This window comes from Onychomys torridus, chromosome X (assembly GCF_903995425.1).
Source record: "Onychomys torridus chromosome X, mOncTor1.1, whole genome shotgun sequence".
Classification (NCBI taxonomy): domain Eukaryota; kingdom Metazoa; phylum Chordata; class Mammalia; order Rodentia; family Cricetidae; genus Onychomys; species Onychomys torridus.
Window position 1 is genome coordinate 1218271 of NC_050466.1, and position 25588 is coordinate 1243858.

The window sequence follows — 25588 nt, forward strand, 5'->3', positions numbered from 1 at the left end:
ATTTGCCTAAAGCCCCTCAGCTGGTAATTAGCCCCATGTAGTCTTGCTTCAGAAACAGTATTTTACAACTCACCAGTCTCCAAAATGCTTCTCCTACTCACTCATCAGTGAGTCTCAGGAAAAGCTTAGCATGTGCACTGCCGTTTGCCTATCACGGTGGGAGATACAAGCAAGAGAGCAGCGAGAAACAGTGTCTGCCCACAGCTTGAGCAGAAAATAGTAGCCCACACAGAGTTCAGCAGCAGTAATACTACATTACTACTTGCAAAACAACCTGTGTGCTATGAGTTTAGTTGCACTACTTAGGGCAGAACTTCCTAACAATTCCAGCAGGTAGGCATTAGACCAGGGTGTTGAATCTCAGAGTTGAATGTGCAACAGAAACATCTAGAGAACTTGTTCAAACATTAGAACCCATTGGAATCTGCCCCTAAAAATTGAATTTTATGGGTGTGAAGTAGGGCTTCAAATCAACGTTTCCAACTGGCTCCTTGGATGATGCTGGCACAGCTGGTCCTGGGACCACACATTGAGAACTGCTAACTCAGATAAAGGATATGAGATTGAGAGGGTGAGTTCTCCTCTCAAAGTATCATATCTGGTAAGGGGACCAGCTCAGCTTTTAAGCCAGCTTTTCCTTACAAAAGTGTCCAAAAGAACATGGAGCTTAAACAAGAACCCCCTTAAACATGACCCCAGTACATGATAAGTGTTTATTGTGTTTTGGATCACTTCATGGAAGGATAAGAAAACTGGAGGCTGAAAGTGGGAGGAGAGGAGATTAAGTGAGGTGTCTGTCCTATCACTAAAGAAAGCCTTGGAGTTAATACTGCCTGAGTTGAAATCCATGTTCATGTGCTTCCTCCTTCTTCTTCTCTCCCCCTTCACTGACTCTTCCTTCTTATCTCTTCTTATCTCTGTCACTATCTTTATCTCTTCCTATTTGTAAGCTAGGATAAAACCAACAACATCAAATGTTTGTGAGAGACCGTTCCAAACACAGCTTAACACTAGAAATGTGAGTTGTGATACTGAAGAGGAGAAGCCATGGCTCATGCTCAGCAGTAAGACCAGAGAAGTTTAACTAATGAAGCTTTAAACCAGGATGGGTAGGTCTGGAGAACTAGAAGGGATGTCGAACAGGAGAGTGACTCCTGTTCACCTGTCATCAGTGAGTACCAAGTTCCAGTTAGACAGCAGCGTGATGTGATGACTGCAGATAGCAGTGATGAACTGTACATATTAAAAAAGCCATAAGGAGATTTTGAACATTTTGCCATAAAGAAATGATAAATATTTGAAAGAGAGGTGTTTACCCTGATTTAATCATTATTCATTGTATACATGTATCAATCAATACCTGATACCCCACTAATAAGTACCACTTTAGAAATATATATAATAAATTCAGATGGGGTATAAACGAGGAGAATGGGCCTTGAAAAAATTCATTAAAAAATGTATGAAGTTTTCAAAAAAATTTCAAAAAAAATTGACAGGTAAGCAACTTGATAAATGTGGCATTTTAGGCAACTTGGCAGTATTTGAAATCTAGATGAGTTGGAGGGTAATCAAGTGTGGCAGTCATCCAGAAGTTACTGTTTGGACTAGGCTGTGGAGGTGCAATTGAAATACACTATAAAAGATAAATATGTGTGATCTTTTGGGAGAAAAAATAATTGTTTATTATAAAAACAATATTACAGAAAATTAAGCACAAGAAAAAATAGCTTTGTCTCTACCACCTTATTGCTCCAATTTCCTGTTTGCTTTCTCTATAGGTATGGAGATTATTTCTGGCATGGTTATAATAACTATGCAAATGAGCTTTTGTATCCTGATACACTAAGCATTATTTGATAAATAATTTTTATTCAAGCTTCCTCAGTAATTATAATCTTAATGGCTATATAATATTTCATCTGTTTATTGTATACTAATTTGTTTAATCAATCCTAAATTGTTGAATAATCAGGCTGTTTTCAATGTCTTACTATTATAAAAAATTATCTGCAACAGTTTGCATCTATAGATTTTTTTTCTCATTTTAAATTATCTCATTAAAGCAATTACCTGAAACAATTATTAAAGAAACTACTATCTGGAGTTTGGATTACTAGTTCGCAGTATATGAACATTTTTATAATCCTTCACAGATTTAAAAAATGACTTTCCTTAGGGGCATTTTACATTACCACTTGCAATATACTAGAACAGTTCTTTGCACCAAATTTTGCCATCATTGAAATTTTTCTTTTTTTAACATAACAGTTATACCTGCTATCGTCTTAATTTGCTCACCTTGATCATCCTAGTTTGAACATTTTTCATGTGTTTATTCAGTGTCATTATTGCTTCTCATGTAAATGTCTGTTCAGATTATTTGCTCAAAACTATAAAGTATCTTTTGAAGGACAAGTAGAGAAAACTGTTTCTAGAGCTTTGGAACACAGGAAATAATTAAAACTAGCTGAGCCCTGGTGACCTGGGAAGTTACTGACATAGATGGGACAGTCTATGTCAGTAGGAAGGAGCCAGTTTAGAGAAGATGGTACCCTAGAACTGGTATATATTACAGATGAAGATAATGAGGCAGATTCTTCATAGGATGCTTGCCAAACACCCAGACAGGGGAAAATGAGGAGAAGAAAGTGGTAAAGTAGGATCAAGTGGCCAAAGTGCTAGAAGAAAAATCTCTCAATGTATTGCCATCATGGAAGACAGCATTAATGGCTTTGACAGTTTGCAATCATGTGTCCTTCAGGAAAGCAAATTTAGCAAAATATTGGATATAGGAAATAGATGGCATGATTGCTTGAGTTCTACAAGGAAGAAATGAAAACATCTTTATTCATTATGAATTTTCATATTCCAAGTGTACAGTTTGGGTGTGTTTAGTAGGTAATGTATAATCTTTACCACAATCTAATTTTAGAATGTTTCTGCCATCCTGCAATAATCTCTCATGTCATTTGCAGTAGTCACTTACCATTCCCATTTTCAACCTCAAGCAATTGCTAATTTGTTTCCTGCATTCATAGATTTGCTTTTTTCTGTTTACCTCATTCAGGAGGAATCACATAAAACATGTGATTAGATCACATTTTCTTTACCCTGTCATCTACTGTAGTTGGTTGTTTTTAGTCTTTTCTGTTTGGGAGCCTACCACTCAGCTCCCAAATAAATACATGGAGGCTTATTCTTACATATGAATGCTCAGCCTTAGCTTGGCTTGTTTCTAGCCAGCTTTCCTTAACTTAAATTATCCCCCTCTACTTTTTGCCTCTGGACTTTTATCTTTCTCAACTCTATATACCTTCCTCTACTTCTACTCTGTGGCTTGCTGTGTAGCTGGGTGTCTGACCCCTGACGTCCTCTTCTCCTTTTCTCACTCCTTATCTTTTCTTCCCAGATTTCTCCTCCTATTTATTCTCTCTGCCTGCCAGCCCCACCTACCCCTTTCTGCTGCCTTGCTATTGGCCATTCAGTTCTTTATTAGACCATCAGGTGTTTTAGGCAGGCAAACTAACACAGCTTCACAGAGTTAAACAAATGCAACATAAAAGAATGCAACACATCTTTGCATCATTAAACAAATGTTCCATAGCTAAACAAATGTCACACATCTTCAACTAATACTCCATAACACTCTACTAATACATATTTGAATTACTTCTACTTTTTGTTACAAATATTATTGCTATAAACTTTCATATATAATTTTCTAGGTAGGTATATTTTCAATTCTCCCTAGCATATACTTAGGAGTAGAATTGCTGGTCTATATGGTAACTTTATATTGAACTCTTTGAAGAATTGCCTGTTTCTCAAAATGGCTGTACTGTTTTACATTTCTACCAGCAATATGAGAGAGGGCCACTACTTTTCACTAGTTTTTAATTATTATTATTTTACTATGGGATTAAAATGTTTAGAAAGATTTTAACACTGAAATGTTTTAGAAGAAAATGGCTAGGGAGAAGAGAAATTAAAGACACTTTAATTTAGTGGTCTCCAAACATGGTCACAGGCCCAGCAACCTCAATGTCATCCGAGAATTTCTTAAAAATAAAAATCAAAGGCCCTACCCAGACCTAATGAATTAGAAAAATGGCCAGCAGTATGTGTTTTATTGAGCCCTCCATGCAATTGTGATACCTGCTACGTTTTGAAAGCCAGTTGTTTTAAGTGATGGTTTGGTAGAGATCTCAGAAACTAAATTAGGTTTAAAATAGAAAGGAGAGATGAACAGAAAGGAAAAGAATGTCCATGTCAATGCTGAAAATGGAAGAAGCAAATCACAGTTAAGGCTCTCAGGCAACTATGTAAACCAGTCTGGGTATTCATCAAAAGCTTACAAACATGACTATCATATGGCCCAGTTATACCATGGCTTCAGTTATGTATGCTGAAGGACTCAGCATGCCACAGAGATGTTTACACACCTGTGTTACTGTACTAGTCACAATAGTCAAGACAGGGAATCAACCTAGATGCTCATCAGCAGGTAAATAGAAAAAGAAAATGTGCATACATGCACATGCACACACATGAGAAAAAGAGACAGACAGACAGATGGACGGACAGAGACAGAAAAAGGAGTTTGGGAGTTTTATTCAGCTGTAAAGGAGGAAAAGGTTATACCATTTGTAGAAAAGTGAACAGAATTGTAGATCATAGTTTTAAAATGAAGCAAATCAGATTCAGAAAGACAATTACGTTTTATCTCATGTTGAACATACATATGTGTTCATGTGTGTATCTATATATGACATGAAACTAGGATGCTGTGCAGAGAGAAGAAGGCATTGAATGGAGGGGTAAGGGGGGATGAGACACTGCATTTCCTCTCATGAGGAGTCTACAATTATCAGTATATAAATAGATATGAAAATAGCTGGAGTAGGGTATGAGAGAGACCAGTGGTGAAGGACTAGAAAGGATGTGATAATAAAGGGTGGTTATGAGGAAACTTCAATTACACATATACATGAAATGCCATAATGAAACATATTATTTTATATGCTAACTTTAAAAATTAGAAAATACAGTAAAGGGATTTTTTCTAGGTAAGATAAGAAGGACTAGAAAAGATCCAGTGAGGAAATGACATTTATAAGGAAAAATCCTGGTGTAGTTCCTCCCCCCCACCTTAGTACCACACACATACACTTTCATATTTATTATGTCATTTCTGTCACAACTGCAGTGATGGGTGTAGGTGGGAAAATCAAAAGTATAATCTTCAGCTACTCTCTCCACCTAGAAGCAAAGCAGATAATTCTAGGTAGTTACATTCTTAGTTGTCTCTCTCAGTTGTTATTTGGTTTGCATGCAGAGAGAATGCAAACTCATTTTGATATTAGTGGGAGGGGAAAATTATGAGTAGATCTAGTGGAAGAAAAAGTTACATAATTGTAGGTATTTAAAAGCCAGCAGACATTCTTGTCTGAATTACCTCCCTTGGATTTCTGTACTTGTGATTGCCTTACTTTGATCCTTCTATTTTTTCCCCTTTGTGTGTAACTTCAGAATATGTATTTATTATATACACAGCCATAGTTAATTTAAAATTAATCATAGTTGATTTTAAACATTAAAGTTTAAAATGGATTCTATGAACAAACAAGCTAACTTGAAAATATGAAACACACTGGAAGCTTGTTTTAAAAATCAATTTAAAAATTTGAGGAATTTTAGGTATTTGCGTGAAGGATGATTAACTTACAGATATACCTTAATTAGATCCATAGCACATCCTAGCCTTCTGGTAAACCAATGGAACAGCTTATTTTTTTCTGGCTGAGGATGCAAGATAAATCTGTGTCTATTAAGTTGAAGATGTCACTGGAGACAAGATGGATGGGTTGAAATATAAAAAAGTTAGGAAAAAAAACTTTGTACACAAAATGTAATAAAAAGCTAAGCCTCAGAATGAGGGGAGTGCCTGGGAACAACTTTATTGATAACAGTTGCTTGTCTAAAATATATGAAGAAAGAATACAGATAGAGAGGGTTAGTTTGAAGATTTAGCTTCTCAAATGTGCAAAGAAAATAAGTAGGCATTTTACTTTACATATAAGGAATAATCCAAAAGATAAAATTAATTTCTTGAAAAATATTCATACTATTATAGGCTACTTGTCATTGAAAATGCTTATCAATGTATTATATCATCAATGATGGAACTAGAATAGAAGAGCCACTAACAATGACAGATAATATTAATGCTGAATATTTCAAGGAAATGAGAATATGTAATTATGTTAGCCCCAGAAAGCTTAACACCAAACCACGAATTGAATTTGAAAGAAAATTCAGGAAAGAATGTGATCAAATATAACTAGCTTGACTTGAAAGCACAAAGTGTTCTTTGGGTATGTGTCAAAATGTTGGAATTTATAATAAAAAAAAAAAAGAAAAGGAAATCTGAAGAAGTAGCAGACCATATCGGTTTTATTTAGTTATGGGAAGTTTGAGATCAAAGGCTTTAGAAAAATCCCTGTATCAATGACAGACTGGTTCTCACCAGCCATGCTTGACCACACTGTTGGCTACAATTTGGTTTGCTAGAATTCTCCATCAGTCAGCACTTCTGCTTATTCAAATCCATGAGAAATTTGACATCTAAAGGGATACCTAATCAGACCTTCCTGAACCTCCACATAATGTCACCACTTCCATGATGCAGTATCCTGCCCCACCCATACATGCCCATAAATATCGTATCTGACTCATCCTCCTCATTTTCTTAAGGACTTTTCATTCCATTAGTATCCTATGGGGAAGTGAAAGAGAAGCACACCTTCTGTCTACCAGTGTGTAACTTCTATATGCGTGGTACCTTGACAAGCTAGAGTTTGGGGGTGGGGCTGGGAAACTAAGCTTTACTGTTGACAACCCCATCAAAGCAAGAGCTTCTCTATCTCCTTGAACAGCAGTGTGTTTTTACCTCTTGGGGACCTAGAGAAGGCCTGGAGCAAGTCCTGGCACTTGGCATTTGCTGTTATCCACTGGAAGTTTCCGTGAGCTCAGGGACAGGGAGAGATGACCACAGCAAGCTCTCTGGGTCTTTTCTCCTTTGTAGCCTGCTTGTGTCTTGTTTCCTGGATCTTGCAAATGTTTCCTCTAGTAAAAACCTGGGAGTGGCTGTTTCTCTTGGAGCAGTCTTATCTCTTGGCTGGGTAGGGAAGGGAAAGGCAAGATGGACTGGCCCCGTGTGCTCTTGCTACGATGATCCTGGAATGCCAAGCTATTGTGGTAAGTTTAAAAATAAAATTTCCAAACAAGGAAACTTCAAAAGACTGAAGGAAGAGGCAGGAGGAGGTTTTTCCGCCTCTGACAGAACTGCTCTTCGTTTTCAGTTCGATCCCCCTACCGTTTTTAACAAAGGAGGAAAATGTATTTTTCAGAAGAAAAGGCAACCTGTCCTAAGAAAAGAGAACAGCCCAGGCTTTGGCAGGCAGTTTGCTTTTGTTTTTGAGATAGAGCCGTATAGCCTCCTCACTGGTGTCTTTTCATCTCCCTTTCCTTCATAGTCTTCATAGATAGCTGGAGGAGCACTTATCTGTTAAGAAAATAGTTTGTCCTTTTTAGCCTAAGGATTCCCAGCTACAACCTGGATAATGTCACCTAATTTATTGGGTATTGAGAAAAATAATTAAAATACATACATGAACATGCCTAAAACAGTGCCTAATATATATTGAGAAGCAAGAAACTATACTATAGTTCTGCCAATTGGTGAAGATTCCCACCTTCTAGGCAGAAAATCCTTCTTTGGACCCAAAGCACAGTTACAGATTTCTATGTAAGTTATAAGACCTGGGCCTTTTTGAAATTAAAACCTCTACAGGTCAGTATCCCTGGCTTGTGCTTAGCATAATTCAGTGGGAACCTGCTAGACCACTGTGCTGCAGCCATGCTGAGGAGAACCCTGATCTGTGATAGTAATCAAATTTACCATTCTATCCCTTTCTCTGGCCATACCCAGGAAAGCAGTAGAGCACCACAGAAAATATTGGGAGGAACACTTGGGTTTGAATTCTAGCAGACTTTCAAATGTCTAGTTACATAAATCAAAGAGTGCATGGCTGTGAACAAGCTATGTAACCCATCTTAGTCTCAGTGAACTACTTACCTTACAGCCTTCCTGAAGGTTAACTATATTAAAAAGCACAGAAATGCTTTGGGATACATAGGGAGGATCCTAGTAGATGCCGATTATCCTTTTGACAGTGAAGTGCAGCATCTAGTTGGGCAAAGTGCACAATCCAAGCCTGTCACAGCTGTAATCTTTAGCTCTGCTCCTGCTTTATATCAAGGAAGTTGGGCAATGTTGCCCACTCTTTAATGTTCAACCTTGATCAACAGTCAAGAAACCAGAACTAGGCCCAGCTTAGCCAAATGGCTACATAGCCTGGAGGTCCTAGTTTACCAAAGACTTCAACTGTAGACTCCCTCCCTCCCTTTTTATTCAGCAAAAAGAAAGAGATGAGCAAGAGCAAGTTAGCCACTAGTAAGCCCACCACACTCCAGTGGAAGACTACACATCTAAGAATATTTGAGCCGCACACGTGGGCTTGAAGTTTTGTTTTGTTTTGTTTTGATTTTTAATGACACAAAGTTGAGTGGGAATAAAATGAGGTGTCAATCTGGAAAAAATTGGGGGGAGAGATGAATATGATCAGCAGTAGACTCCCTGGTATTGTGGCTCTCATAGCCTTTCCTCCCTCTTCAGGAGTTGTGATGGGGTGTATCTGTTGGGGCTGGCTCCCCATGATCTGCTCATTATGTCCAGTTGTAGTTTTCTGTGATGGTCTCCATTTGCTATAAAGAGAGGCTAATTTGATTAGGGGTGGTAACTATGTTTATCTGTAGGTATATGGATAAGCTTTAGACTACAGTAAGGAATTACACTGGTATAGATAGACCATAGAAAAGAGGCTTTTGGGTCAGATCCAGCTTGAACATCCAAGTCCTTTATCCTAAGTGTGTGGTGTCTGCAGCAATAGGGTCCCACCGTTAAGCCCTGATAGAGAACCAAGGGCTACATTGATAATCTATGTTGTTTTGGGAGTCACTTGGACTACTCTGGCCAACCATTCAAAGGAGGTTTCTCATGCTTGATACTATGGTTCTTGTTAGTCTGTGATTCTTATAGGGAACACTGTCAGCCCAAGTGGCTTAACTTCCTTTAACACAGACACAGACACACACACACACACACACACACACACACACACACACACACACAGTATATAATTTTAGGTAGATATAAAATAGTATGATTACTTTAGGCTTTATCAAACAAACTTCATGTTGTATGTTCCACATTCTTTCTTCTCCTTCTGGATTGATCTCCTTCCCTTCTCCCCTCTTGGAGCTTCCCCAGTTATTTCATTTCTGTTTTTATATCACCTTCTTCCTGCTATTCCCTTCCCAAGCCCCTCCCCCCACCTGTGATCCATTTATTATGCTTTCCTGGTTTCTCCTCTTACTCCACCTTGTACACTCACATCTGAGGATCTAGAGCAGTGAACATGGCTAAGCAAGTTCTCCATAGTAGAGTTTCTAATCCTTTGTGTGTCTGCCAAAGAGTGGTATAGCTGGGTCATAGTTGACTTATTTTTAGCTTTTTGGGAATTTTCCACACTGATTTCCATAGTAGCTGAACCAGTTTGCAGTCCCAGGAGCAGTGAATTAGTGTTCCCTTTTCCCCAATTCTCCTCCAGCATTTGTCGTGAGTTGTTTTGGTGATCTTTGCCATTCTGGCTGGGCTAAGATAAAATATCAAAGTTCTTTTTATTTGCATTTCCCTAATTACTGGGGATGCTAAGCATTATTTGAGATATGTCTTAACCATTTTTTCTTCTTTTGAGAACTCTTTATTCAGGTCCTACGTCCATTTTTAGAATGGGTCATTTGTTTGAGGTTTTTTTCTTTGAATATTCTGGTTATTAATCCTCTGTCAGATGTATAGATGGCAAAGATTCTCTCCTATTCTGTTGGCTTCCAGTTAATTGTTTCCTAGCTATACAGAAGCTTTTTAGTTTTATGAAGTCCCACTTGGTCAGTTGTTGACCTTAATTCCTTGGCTAATGGAGTCTTGTTCAGAAAGTCCTTTTCTACACCCATATCTTGTAGGGTTCTGTCTATGTTTTATTCTAGCAGTTTTAGTGTTTCAGGTTTCAAATTGATGTCTTTGATCCACTTGGACCTAATGTTTGTGCTGAATGATAGATGGGGGTCTAATATCATCCTTCTGCACGAGGACATCAGTTTTACCTTCACCGTTTGTTGAAAATGTATTTTCTTCAGTGTATTATTTTGCCTCTTTGTCAGATATCAAATGTCTATAGCTACGAATACTCATGCATGGGCTTTCTGTTTTATCCTGGTAGTCTACATGTTTATTTTTATGTCACTACCATGTTGTTTTTTATTACTATAGTTCTATGATATTGAAGTCTGGAATAGCAATCCCTCCAGTTCTGGTCTTTATACTCAGAATTGCTTTGACTATCTGGGTTCTTTTCTGGTTCCATGTGAATTTTAGGATTTTTTTTTCTTTGAAGATTTCATTGTGAGTATTTTGATTGGGATTGCAGTGAATCTGTAAAATGCTTTTGGTAGAATGGTCATTTTCACAATATTAATTCTAGCAATCCGTGAACATGGACTATCTTTCCATTTTGTAGTGTCTTTCTCAGTCTCTTTCTTTAGAGGTTTAAAGTTTTCATTGTAGACGTCCTTCGCCTTCTTAGTTAACTTTATTCCATGATATTTTATTACATTTAATCTCAAAGGCAATTTTGTTGTCTTTAATTTTAAAAAATATAATAAAAATTTTAAAGTAAGTTTGGGTTAAGAGTAGTATGAAGAGTCAAAAGACTAGGTATATACTCAAAAAACCAAAAAAAGAAAGAAGGAAGGAAGGAAGGAAGGAAGGAAGGAAGGAAGGAAGGAAGGAAGGAAAGAAAGAAAGAAAGAAAGAAAGAAAGAAAGAAAGAAAGAAAGGAAGGAAGAAAGGAAGGAAGAAAGGAAGATAGATAGATAGATGCAGGGACAGGAAGTAGGAATTGACAATTCAGTGTATATGATGAGGGGTAGGGACAGCATGAATAATTTCAAATCCAACCTGATTAGAACAAACAGATGTATCCCCAAACAACAATAACCTGCCTAGGCTTTCCCCTGGCTTCTTGCTTCTATACTGTGATTCTACAAGCACTTGTTTAGACTCCCTTGAGTTAGCTGTTTAAAATTTAGGTTCCTAGGACCTACCACAGGGATTGAAATCCCAATTTCTAGAGGCAAGGCCCTATACATTTGCATGTAAACAATCTCCCCAGATAATCTTGATTAGGATTCACCTTGATTAAGGACTGCTGTCCAAGGCTAGTGGAGTCCAAATTTTGGAAAGAAGTTCTATATGTACCTCTGACATAGGCTGTCATTATAGTTTATTCATAAATCTCTTATATTTATTAATTTCTTAATATTTGTTTTAATACATAAAATCATGGTAAGTGTAAATATAAGCGAAGTACTATGGAGCCTAATACCAGAGGCTTAAAAAAAACAATGAAATGACCTAGACAAAAACAAAACAGTTAGGTTGTTAGGGTCCAGTGTGAAAAAGTAGTACTGAGTGCTTTAAAGTGTAGCTATAGTAGAAAGATGACTTAATTTTTCTGAAAATACAGACCTCTCCATCACAATGAAGGAGAAGGGACCCACAAAAATACCAAGGCATTTATTAATATCTCACCAGTCAGCAGGCATTAGGTGCACAGTATTGGGAAATGGATAGAGTTTGATTTTGGCTCAGTTTTGAAGGTTCCCACAAGTGACCACTGGCTCCATTGCTTTGGACCTGTGGTGGGACAGTACTTGATAGCTAGAGAACATAGTAGAGAAGGCCTTTTCATCTCATGTTTGGGTGTAAAACTAAATAGAAGAGCCCTGCAGTTTTCTCTGAGGGAACATGCCCAAGGACCTAAGCCTTCCCACTGGTCCCCACCTCTAAATATTTTCACCAGCTCCTAATAGCACCAAACTTGTAAACAAGCCTATAACATGTGAGTTTGGGGGGCCCATTCTAGATCCATACCATAGCAACTAGGAAGTAGCATCTTGTGGAAGCACTTTGTTTTTTGAGATGTGTAGCTAAGGAAGGCCTTCACCAGACTTAAAGGTTAATCACAGCAGAGATGCTCCAACTACCTCATTAGAAGTGCCATAGCAGATATCAGCCCAGTAATAAGGTCAGAAAGCATTATGTGGTTGATAAAATTAATAATTTATATTAGCCTTCATCACTCCAAAAATATGGAATTTAGTATGCTTGCTCTTCAAACACAGCCATATACTAAATACTACTCTCTCATATACATGCACACACCTAAATTAGATTATAAAGAAGTTGGAAGCTACTCTCTGATTTACTATTATTTATTGTTCCCTTTGCTTAGTGGCTTTGCCCTTGGGGCTAGAGGACAATAGATGAGCTTTTATTTTACCATAGTCATAAAGAAATTACCAAGTACCTGCTGTGCATAGACACCATACTGGTTACTGATGATATGTGGTAGTGAACATGACATGGCTTTCACCTTCATAATGATCATATTTAAGGTTCAAGCAACTAAGTAGTACTGTGTTAGGAAGTTCCATGGATTCTGAGACTGCCCACTTGCCCCATACTCCCTTTGAGGAGTGGAAAATCAAAAACTACTTCCTTGGGAAACTGAGAATTAAACATGAATTTAACAAGTCACAGGAAGGAAGGAAAGAGAATGAGATGTAAAGGTAACAGAATATATACAGGCAAGGAATATAGAAAGTGTGTGAGAGGCAGGATCTTTAAGGACCCTTATCAAACACAGCAAGGGGTCTGTTTTCTGAATACTTTAAGCTCCAGGCATGGAAATGTATAATATCAATTTTATGCCTTATGTTCAATTTGAATGTTGCTAATTATTTTTGGATTTCTATGCTCACTTTTTATAGATGTATATTGATTATACATAGAAATGGACTTAGTAAAGAAAATTACTTCCAAGTATATCACATACTCACACACATTAGAAGGACCTTACTTTGATCTATCAATACAGCTCCTCATGAAACACTTAGACATTTCTTGTGTACCAAAAAACTAGTGTCTAGTTATTATATACACTTGATTCTATATCTTACCTTTTTACTTTTGTGGTAGTTCTATAGATTTGTGTGTAAATTGAATACAGATCTATTGCATTACTTTGAGCAGCTATATAGTACTCCATATTTAGCTCTTCCTATTTTACTTTAATTCCTATAGAAAGGCATTTAAAATATTTCCATCCTTGTGACTATATACAAAGCTATAATGAATATCCTTATGTAATCCAACTGGGTTCGTGTTAAAATACAAGCATAGAATATATGTAACTACATATATAATACAGAATTATGTAAAATCCTTAGAAATTGAATTGCTGGTTCAAAGGATAATCGATGTTGACTCTTCTTTCTTTACAAATGGCTTCTGAAAAAAAAAATGACACCAATTTATACTTCCACCAACAGTGTGTGAGATCACCTATTTTTCCTATGCCCTTATAAATTCTTTAATTTTCATTTTAAAATGGTTCATTATCATTTGTATATAGTTTAAAAGTTTACATATGGTTGAGCATTTTCTGTTAGGTTAAGAAGACATCCTCCTTTTGCTATGAACTGCATACCTTTTCTCCTCTGTTGTGTTGCTGGTTTCTATTGTGGATTAGTAAGTGTGCTTCTTCACACATACATAAAACAAACAGAGTTTCTCAGTATATCATCACCTTTTCATTTTGTCTCTGATATTTTTCTTATGAATTTTTAATTATGGGGAAATCAAAATTAAGCATCACCTCTGTTTGATTACATCTATATTTAGTGACTTACATTAGAATTTAATCTTAGGATTAAAGTTTTGCTTGTGTTTTCTGTTTTCCTCTAGAATTTATCATAATGTCTTTTTTACATTTGAAATTATATATGAACTTTATTGGAAAGAGGGATATGAAAGTTTAACCTTATCGCTGGTGACTATCTTATTTGTTCCAAAACTATATGCAAATGAGTCATCTTCCCTAGCTTAGGTTATAATGAGCTAACTTCACATGCATTTGAACCAGGTTAGAATTCTATAGGTTTTGTCATTTTTATTGCTTGTTTAAATATTTAGAGAGAGAGTCTTGCTGTGTAACCCAGGTTGGCCTTGGACCCCTGGAAATCCACTTTCCTCAGCCTCCTTTCCAAATGCTGGGATTACAGGTGCTATGCCTCCAACCAGTATTCTATATTTTATACCATGAATCCACCTTTCTATTTGTGAGACTGCCTTATTCACTGTAACTTCAGAGCATATTTCACAGTTGGTAAGACTCCTTCTCCCTCACAACTCTTTGCTACTGTTCATGGTAATCACTACAATTTTATTGTCCCAAATAATATTTAGAAGAATCTTTCAAAAATCCCATTTGCTGGTAATTTTATTGGACTTATATTAAACTTATATATTAATTTGGGTAGACTTGATGTCTTTACAGTGTGTGTCTTTTCATTTATGTATATATTGTTTTATGTCCCTCAATAGAGTTTTTAATGTTTTCTGCATATAAGTCCTAGATATTTCTTGTTTAGGTTTATTCATAGATAGTTTATCTTTTTAATTGCTATGCCAAGTATGATCTTACCCTCCATTATGTTTTCTAATTGTTGCATGCATAATTTTGGTTGCATGCAACCAAAAGTTGTTGGTTTCTATATATTCATTTATACCTTGATACCTAACTGAATTTTCTTACTGTTGGTATTACATTTTCAACTATAATGAATTTTCAGATAAATTATATCATCAATGCATAATACCGCCTTCCACTGATTATATGTTCATCATGTCAAATCTCATATTTAGCATTTTCAGAACAATATTAAGTACTAGTTGAGATAGTGGGCAGTTTCTCTTGTTCCCAATTTTCACAGGAATGTCCCTACTGTTTTGCTGAGCTGGGGGTGTAGCGCAATGATAAAGCACTTGCCTGACATGCATGAAGCCCTGGGTGTAACAGTGATAATTTTATAGTAGTAGTTACATTTTCCTGTGAGTTGCTTTTTAACTCTAGAGAGGTTTGATAATTGCAATCAAATATGTTTTAGGATCAGGGAAACTGTTTTATAACATTTGTCTTTTGATTTATTAGTATTGTCGATTATATGAATAGATTTTCTAACACTAAATGAGATTTTAATTTCTAAGATGAGCATCCATGTTTATGGTATAGTATTTTTTTAACAACCTCCAGATTCTCTTCACTAATACTTTATATATATATTCTTAGATAAGACTTGTCTCTACTGTTTGTTTCTACATTTCTTAGTTGTTGGAATTGGGTCTTTTCTATCTTCTCTAGATTTCAGAGTCTAGAAAGTGTACATAATATTAGTGGTGTATATTCCTTGAAGGTTATCAGAACCACACAAAACTGTGTGATTCTGTACTTTTGGTTAAGTACTTTGATTTTTTTCTATGATAACTAATGAGTATAGTCCCTTTTCCAATCAGTCAGTGTTGGCAGTTAGTGGTTTCTTAAGAAATTGCCCTAAGTTTTCCAAATGGTTATATCAAAAGGTATTCTTACTGTTTTCATTTATTCTGTATCCATACTTATTTCACCATTTGTAACATTGCATTTATATACTTTTACAAATTGAATTCTGAAGTTTTTGTTTTTGTTTTGCTATTTCAAAAAGCTGTATTTTTGCTTGGTCCAAGACTTGGGAGGGGTTCCAGGGTTGTTACAAAGCTGGCTTGTTGGCTCAAGATGTTCAGGTGGAGGTCCTGAGGCTGGCTGGTACAGAGCAGAGGAGGGAGCCCCTTGGCAGGCAAGGCCTTCTAGTCATGCTTGAAAGTGAACCTCTCAAAGAGGTCCTCGCTCAGGGATGGCTGGGCATGACAGTCTGTTAGTTGTGGCCCAGCCACCCTGTGGAGTTTGATCAGGTGGTTGCCCATCTTCTTGATAAGCTTCCCCTCCTCATCCAAGAAGTGGTTTTCCAGGTAGTAACAGAGATGAGGATCTGTGCGAGCAGAAGCCAAAGAATGAAGATCCAAGAGGGCCTGGTTCAGGTTCTTCTCCAGGGCCAAGGCAGCTTCCATGGCCTCCTGGGCTGTACCCCACTCATCTTGAGATGGCTTCTGAATATCCTGGAAGAATGTGCGGCTCCCACAATTCGTTCTGCATCTTCAGGAGCCACTGGGATCCCTCGCGCTTCTCCCCAGCCAATTTGCAGAATTTCCAGAGCCATGTCATTCCAATCAAAATAGTAGCCCAGAGAGAGGTAGGTGTAGGAGGCCCACAGGTGCAAGTTAACCAGGCGGTTCCCTGCAGCCTCCACTTTGGTGGAATAATTCTGATGAACCTGGGGAGGACATGGCTGAATAACAGTGAAGAGATGGTGCTGGCTGGTCCTTGGAGCCAAAGGCAGTGAGAAGATGGTCCCAGAGGCTGCAACTGGAGAGACTGAAAAGCAGCTGGAAGCTAACATAAGGGAGTCCCCTGGGTCTGTTCCATCTAAACACTGTTAAAGCAAGACACAGACACATGGGCTCTCCCAGGCGCTGCTCTGTCTCTGCAATTTATTTCTGATTCATGACTTAAAGCTATAAAGTATGAGAAATTTTTATCTCGTTTGTTAGCAAGATAGAACAATTGGGAGTATTCTATTTGATTAGTAAATGGTTTATCAGTTTTACTATTTCATTTTTTTCTTTTTAAAATTTAATTTCTTGGTTGTGGATTTCTGCATCTGCTTCCATCAGTTACTGGATGAAGGTTCTATGTTGACTCCCATGGGAGGCCATACCCTTTCAGAGGAGGAGGGGATGGGGAGAGTAGAAGGGAGGTGGGGAGAGGGAATGAGAGGAGAAGAAGGAGGGGAAACTGTGTTTGGTATGTAAAATAAATTTAAAATTTAATTTAAAAAAGAATTCTCCCTAAAAAAATAAATAAATAAAATTTAATTTTTTTAAATTTTGAGTTTATAATATAATTCTATAAGTTCCCTTTCCTTTTCCTCCCTCCAAACCCTTCCATATACCTCTCCATTTTTATCTTCCATTGTTAGTTATAGCATTTATTTCCTACTGTATTCATTTCTGCTACTTGTTTTAATATTTTCTGTAGCACAAATTGTTAGACGGTCGTATTAATAAAATCATACCTGAGGCCAGCTATTGTGGTGAGTGCTGGAAGATCAGAGAAGCAGAACAAGCCACAGCTGCCTCACTTTGCCAGTTCCTCAGCTGATCCTGTTTCCTCAGACTGGAAGCCTCTGAGTCCTCATATCTGAATGGATCTCAGCTGAACTGCTGGTCAAAAGCCTAAAAGCTTAACCAGCCAAAAGCTTCTAGTCTCTGGTCTTCACGCCTTATATACTTTTCTACTTTCTACCATCACTCCCTGGGATTAAAGGCTCACTTTCTGGGAGTAAAGGTGTGTGTCACCATACCTGGCTGTTTCCAATGTGGCCTTGAACTCAAAGAGATCCAGGGGGATTTCTGCCTCTGGAATGCTAGGATTAAAGGCGTGAGCTACCACTGCCTAACCTCTATGTTTAATATTGTGGCTGTTCTGTCTCTGACCTTAGATAAGTTTATTAGCATGCACAATATTTTGGAGAACACAATACAACTACAATTTTCTGCTTTGTTTGGATCAGTTTTTAGATTCTCTTTTTAAGAATTTGTCAATTGAGTACTTAATTTGTTTATTTTATTTTGGTATTATCTTCCTTTTATTGAAAATAGAGTCTTCTCTCACACAATATATCCTGATTATAGTTTCCCTTCCCTCTCTACTCCTCCCAGTTCCTCCCCTCTTTCCAACCCCTCTGGATCCACTTCCTTTCTGTCTCTCATTAGAAAAGAACAGGCTGGGGGGCTGGAGAGATGGCTGAGAGGTTAAGAGCACTGGTTGTTCTTCCAGAGGTCCTGAGTTCAATTCCCAGCAACCACATGATGGTTTACAACCATCTGTAATGAAATGTGGCACCCTCTTCTGGCCTGCAGGTATGCAGGCAGACACTGTATAAATAAATAAATATTAAAACAAAGAACAGGCTGTTAAGGGATAATAATAGAGTATAACAAAATAAAATATAGTAAGAAAAAACAAAAACTATCATATAGAAGTTGAACAAGACAAACCAACACAAGGAAAAAGCCCAAGAGAAGGCACAAGAGTCAGGAGAAAGCACACACCTGAATCCCATACAAACACTAAACTGAAAGTGATAATATACACACAGAGGACCTGGTGCAGACCCGTGCAGGCCCTGTGCATGCTGTTTCAGTCTCTGTGAGTTCATATGAGCTTTGCTCAGTTGATCCAGAGGGCCGTTTTCTTGGTGTCCTCCATCCCCTCTGGCTCTTACACTCTTTCTGCCTCATCTTCTGTGGGGGTTCCCTGAGCCCTGAGAGGAGGGATTTGATGGAGGCATCCCATTTAAGGCTGAGTCTTTCAAGGTCATCTTTGAACTACCACTTTAGTGAAGTATATCCTCTGGCTTCTGATGGTTTCTAGATATCCTAAGTTTCATATTTCTTCTTTATCTAAAGGGGAAAAGTTTTCCTGTTTGTTTTCTATATACTATACATTTTTATCTTTCATGTTTGGACTGCATTTCCAGTATTACTGAATTATGATTAGAGAATGTGATCTGTATTGCCTCTGGCTCAATATATAGGCAATTAAAAAATAATTCACTGGGGTCCTGAAAAGAAAGTATAGTCTATGTTAGAGTTTTCTCTTATTTTAATTTTAGTTATAAGTTGAAACAGTCTTAAATTTGTTTCTGACTTTATTTGTTTGCATTTACATTACCTACAGTTTTCTTATGATGTTTGATTCTATGTTTATTTTTTTAACTTTTTTTAATTATATTTGTGTTTTAAGTTTACACATCAGCCATGGGTTCCCCTGTCCTACTCCCCACCCCACCACCCCACCCCGCCCACACCTCACCTTTCCCCCATCCCCTCCCCTCCATTCCTATCTCCTCCAGGACCAAGACACCCCTGGGGATTCATTTAAACCTGGTGGATTCAGTACAGGCAGGTCCAGTCCCCTCCTTCCAGGCTGAGCAAAGTGTCCCTGTGTAAGCCCAAGGTTCCAAACAGCCAGCTCATGCACTAAGGACAGATCCTGGTCCCAAAGACTGGATGCCTCCCAAACAGCTCAAGCTATTCAATTGTCTCACTTATCCAGAGGGCCTGATCCAGCTGGGGGCTCCACAGCCTTTGGTTCATAATTCATGTGCTTCCATTCGTTTGGGTTACATAAAGATTCAGGGCTTCTGGATATAACAAGATATGCGTGTAATGCTAGTTCTTATGTAGCTGACAAAGGAAGATTTCAAGTTCAAAGCCAGCCTGGACATGGCTCTGTCTCTCATACACATACACACACATACACATACACTCACACACACACACACACACACACACACACACACACACACACACACACACAGTGTGGGGCAGATATATATTTATGTGTATATATGCATGTGCTCTCACCTAAAGAGTGAGGGGGGGAGAAAGAGAAAGATTTAGTGTAATTAGAACTTTATCATATATCCGAGTTGTTAGCATTATGGTATTTTGGGAGAGGAATGAATGCAAAATAGAATCAGTAATTAAGACTAATAAATAGGATCATCAGGAAGGCCCCCTCTACTTGATATATATCTGCCATCCTTTTGCTGTTCACTCACTACTTTTTATTTTTATTTTATTCCTTGAGAGGATATGCTAAGTTGGATAATTTGTGCATTAGGAGTCTACAGGTAGGCTAAGACCCAAATGAGAAGAGTGAAGATATGTGCGTATGAATTTCTGATCCATGTAGGAACTAGTGATGAAGGGAATGATGTTTTGTTTCCATTTTCTCTAAGCTTAGTTAGCATTATATGTACTGTTACTTTTAAAGAAATAGTCTCAGCCATTGCCATGACTGTTGAATGCATAGTCTCTCTCCTGATCTAATTGAACCCTGGGAATTTCCTGGTGGTAGACAGGACTCAGCATGATGTTGATTGCTCACAGGCTACCATAGGAAACAAGATCATAAGTTTAAAGAGTTTACCTCTTTATAATCAGCTGAAGAGATGTCATTTCATTTTGATAAATATTACCATGTGGAAGTTTGATATTTTATAAATAGTCAAAGTACCTGGACTTTGTCTTTGGAGATTATCTATTATAACTTAAAAGAATATTATTTTTCCTAGGAGAGATCATATTTTAAATTTTAAATTTTTCTTATTTATACAAATATATAACATATAGAATATAAGTATATATTTACATATATAGCACCGATCAAAAGTAGTCTCAATTTACTGAATAATTTTTATCTCCTTGTTTTATAATGTTTTTATATAGATGATGTTTTTATAGTCTACTTTATTCCTTATCTTTATTTGAGACAGGATATCTCTAATATATATAGTCCAGGGTTTCCTGGAATTCACTATGTAAACCAGGCTGGCCTCAAACTCACAAAGATCCACCTGTTTCTACCTCCTGCATGCTGGGATTAAAGGTGTGTGCCACCATGCCTAGCTAGTCTGCCTTATTTCTTAATTTACTGATTGGTTCTTTTAATGTATAAGATACTTTCTCTTACAATTGTTTCATAAGATGCTTTGTAGTTAGAGTTTTCCTTCCTGGCCCAGTCAGGACAAATCTCTCTTACCCGCCAGTCCCACAGTCGCTCAGACCCAACCAAGAAAGCACACAGAAACTTACATTGTTTAGAAACTGTATGGCTGTGGCAGGCTTCTTGTTATCTACTTCTTCTATCTTAAATTAACCCATTTCTGTTAGTCTATACTTTGCCACATGGCTTTGTGGCTTACCAGTGTCTTTACATGTTGCTTTTCATGGTGGCGGCTGGCGGTGTCTCTTTCCAGCCTTCTACTTCCCAGAATTCTCTTCTCTCTTGTCCCGCCTATACTTCCTGCCTGGCCACTGGCCAATCAGAACTTTATTTACACAGAGCAATATCCACAGCAATGCTTAACCTTTATATATATTTATTTTTAATTTAAATATATTTTGATTATATTCTTCCCCTCCCCCAACTCCTTCCATGTCCTCTCCCACTCAACTTTATGTTCTTTCTCAAAAAAACAAGTAAAAACTCAATACAACCACAAAACCCCTCAAAACAAAGAAAACAAAATAAAACCAAGCTTTCCCCCAAACAAAAATACAAACTGTAGCCAAATGAAGTCACACAACAAAACTGTGGAGTCTATTACATGTTGGTCAACTGCCCCGACCATGAGGCCTCCCCTAAGAGTGGTTGATATACCCAGTGCCACTCTATGGAAAAAACTGATTTTCTCTCTCCCAGTGGGTATATGTGACAGTTCAGTTGTTAGCCTTTACACTAGTGCCTAGATTTACATTCATTCATTCATTCATTCATTCATTCATTTTAATATAACAAAATAGAATATTATAAGATAAAACAAAAACCATCATATCAAAGTTGGACAAGACAAACGAACAGAAGGAAAAGAGCCCAAGAGAAGGCACAAGAGTCATACCCACTCATTCTCACACTCAGGAGTCTCATAAAAACACTAAACTGGAAGCCATATTTATATACACAGAGGACCTGGTGCAGGGTACCCGTCTAGGCCCTGTGCTTGCTGCTTCTATCACTGTGAGTTCATATTTGCTCATGTTATTAATCCTTCTTTACCCTATCCTCAATTTTTTGGTAACAGAATAGTCTATCCACTTTTGGAAGTTTTCAAAAAAGCCTATAATTTAATGGTTCTTTTTGAAATTTCAGGTTGTAATGTATCAGAAGGAAATATTTTTAACCAAAAGTGGCAGATACTTGTGAATAGCTTATTTAGTGTTTCTATTACACATGTAAGAACAGGGAAGTTATATGTAATTCACTTATAATCTATCTTGCATCAAATAAGCAGTAGGAAAATGGAAGTGAGGAGTGAGACAAGAAGAATTCATGAACTTTTGATAGTAAAGTATTAAATTGTGTTGATTCTGGGTAGTAAATGGGAATGTGAATGTTCACTATGGAAATCACTGCGTATTTGTAAACACTAGAAACTTTTCATAGTAAAAAAAAGAGCTAGAAATCATCAACTAAAGCAGGAAAACCAGGATTGTGAGCCCTAGACTGTTGCATATCCAGTCTGAGTGCCATAAACAGACTGGAGTGCTATGAGTATATTTAGACTTTGGCTAAACAGTTCAAGTTCAAATCCTAGCTCTACCACATAACCTTTATAACCCTGGACAAGTTACTTATCCTGACTATGTCTCAGTTTCCAAAACCATAAAATCCAAACTATAAGAACTACCTCATGGTTTTATTGTAAGGAGCAAATAACTTTGAACATGGAAAAAATAAAAATAAAAACTTTAAAATGCTATGGTTCTCAACCTGTGGGTCATGACCCCTTTGGGGGGGTCTACATATCAGATATTTGCATTATGATTTATAAGCAGTGGCAAATTTACATTTATGAAACAGCAACAAAATAATTTTATGGTTGGGTATCACCACAATATGTATTAAAGGGTCCGTCTTAAAGGGTTGCAGCATTTGGAAGGGTGAGAAGCACTGCTCTAATGTTTAGTACTTAGCTTATGTACAAAAAGTGTCACTGTCTTCATTATTATATTGTTATCACCATGGCCATTACATTTACTGCATATATTAGAATTTTGTAGCCATTTTAACTTTGCAGAAATTATGTCATCCAAAATATGGGCCCATCCACCTCATGCTTGTCTTGGTCAACACTTATCTGCTGTTTTGCAGGGAAATGGCTCATTCTAAGGCCAGCTTTTCATGGTCTGCTCCCTTCCATCCTTGCCTTGAGAACCCAGCACTGGACTTGTCTAACTACCGAGCAATCTCTTCTCTTGACCTTCTTGGAGACTTCAAACTTGCCTTGAACAAAGCAGAGGAGTCTTCAGTTTATGAGGATGGGACTTCTCTTGCTTCCATGCCCCGCCCACTGCGAAGCCGAGCCTTCTCAGAGAGTCACATCAGCTTAGAGCCTCAAAACACCCAGGCCTGGGGGAAGCCTCAGAGGGAATCATTTACTAAAGGCAATGAGACTCAGCCAGAGCTCCTTGGGGCCAGAAAGAAGGCTTTTCCTCCCCCACGTCCTCCTCCTCCCAACTGGGAAAAATATAGGCTCTTCCGTGCAGCCCAGCAGCAGCAGCTGCTGCTGCAGCAGAAGCAGAAGCAACAGAGGTGTGATGAAGAAGAAGAGGAAGTGGAGGAGGAGAAAGAGCAAGAGCGGGAAGAGGAGGGAGAAAAAGAGGAAGACCTACCACCCCAGTATTTTAGTTCAGAAACCACTGGTTCTCGCGCCCCTAATCCAGATGAGGGCCTGGAGAAGCCACAGCCCCTGAAGATGGGCCACCTGGAGGCCTCAAGGCCTCTGCATCCCAGTGGTTTTGTGCCTCCGGTAAGGGGCCACATTGGAGCCCAGCCTGAGAAAGCTCAACCTCCTTGCTATTATGGAGCTCATGGACTATGGAGGACAACCGAGCAGGAAGCTACTGTGACTCCAAAGTAAGTGTTTTCGAAAGTCATTGGGTCCCAGAAAAGGCAGCCAGCAGCATGAATTGGATTTCACCCTTACTACTTAGCAACTGTCTAACAATGATCCTCACTTTTCTTAGCTGAAAAACAGGCATGATAATGTATCTGCTCTACCTGGTTCTGACTGTTAAGATATTGCATGTAAAGGACATAAATAGACACTTGGTACAAGTGGGTACTCAGGAAATGGAGTTCAAAGTTTTATCCTTATCATTAAGAAAATATGCTATTGCTTCTCAGTGTATCTTTAAGGTATACATCAATATCTGGCCCCCGATCATGAAAGCATAAACCGTTCTTGGCCTGTCCTGGGCCTTTTCTGAAACCTTGCTCCTGTCTGCTCTAACAAAGTAGCCTGGGCATCTGAATTCTTCCCCCAATCCCAGAAGAAAGGTGTTGCTGGAGCTAGGTCCTTATGCCCTGATAATTCCTTACACCAGCTAAGGGCATTCTTTGTCTCTTCCACTTTCTCCACCCTCTTGTTTTCCTGCTTCTTCACATTTGCTTTGCCAGGCAGTTGGCAGTCGTTGACAGGGTGAGCTGGCTGGGCTCAGAGATCAAAACAGGATTGCGGACTGCCATTGATTTCTATGTCAGTGCTCATTTATGCATCCCAGTGTGTGTCTGTCCTTTTCGCTCCTGAACAGAAACTCCATGATCTCCATTGCTCAGTGCCTGGATTTTTAGCTCTGCCTCCCCTCCTTCAGAGCTCCACTGGGGATGAGCAGACAGGTGTCCCCTAATTGCTTTCTTTAAATCTTTTTATAGCGGGATCTTGCCTGGGAGGAGCTGCGATTAGAAGTACCTTGTTTATGTGACTGTTATGGACAGGCTAATCGTGTTAGTTGGTTATCTGGAGCTGATTGAGCAGTTCTCTGAGGTGCCATAAGGAAAGCATTTATAGAGCCCAGCTCCTGGGCTCTGTGAGAAGCCCTTAGCAGAGACCACATGTAGCTGCTTCTCAAGTTGCCTTATTACAACTGGAAAATGTGTTGCAGAAACTAGCTGTGTTGTGCTTGTTGTGTATTACAGCTGGGAGATTGAAAGGTTACCTGGCAGATAGTAGGCACTGAACTAATATTTCAAAAGGCTAAATAGATAATCAAATAAGTTTTCAATTAAGCACTTTCTATGTGCCAGACACTGCCTGGCATTTAATATACATTATTTAAGTTATTCTTCCCAACATCCCTGTTGGTCATTATCGTCCCCATTTGACAAATGAGGTAGCTGAAGTTGAGCAAAATAAGGGACTAATTAATTCAGTATTGTGCAGCAAAGACCCAAATCCAGATCTATCTGCCTCTAAATCTAGGCAGCTGCAGCTGCTGCAGCAACCTTGTCCTTGTCGTCCACGTCGTCCACGTCGTCCTCGTCGTCCACGTCCTCATCCTTGTCCTCCTCCCTCTCCCCCTCCTCGTCTTCTTCCTCCTCCTCTTCTCCTCATTCTGCAACCTCTCTCACAAAGGCTTGTTCTTCCAGTTGGCTGGGGCTTTACAGCATTATCCTCTCTCTTAGAGGGTCATATGTGCCACAAGTAGCAGTTCTAGGCTATGGACTTCGCTCCTTTAGGAACCTCTATTGTCCTGACACCTGGGCCACTGAGAAAGAAATCCCTATTGCTAAACAACAGATGACCTGCTCCAGCCATTGGTTTGTAATGAATTATAGGCTGCAAGGGGATGCATTCATTTGCACACAGCCTTGGCTTCTAGTTACAAAAAAATCAATTCTAAATGTTTCTCCAGATGATAAAGATTTAAGGAAGAGCATCATTTCCATAGTAGCTGAAGTCTCTCCACCTGTTTATGATGTGCTGAGCATGATTTTAAATATTTTCATGGACAGATAATTCCTGGCATGTGATGTACTCTTTCTTAGGGTTTACAATG

At 38.3% G+C, this 25588-nt stretch overlaps 1 protein-coding gene and 1 pseudogene across 2 annotated transcripts in view; one reads left to right on the forward strand and one right to left on the reverse strand.

Annotated features, from left to right (window-relative positions):
• Shroom4 (shroom family member 4) overlaps window positions 1–25588 on the forward strand; it is a 98200-nt gene that overhangs the window by 61172 nt on the left and 11440 nt on the right. For both annotated transcript variants that reach the window (XM_036175442.1, XM_036175441.1), the window contains exon 5: window positions 22902–23666. In XM_036175442.1, the coding sequence (XP_036031335.1) occupies window positions 22902–23666 (765 nt within the window). The remainder of the gene's footprint in view (window positions 1–22901; window positions 23667–25588) is intronic.
• On the reverse strand, window positions 15929–16578 carry LOC118573702 (annotated as a pseudogene).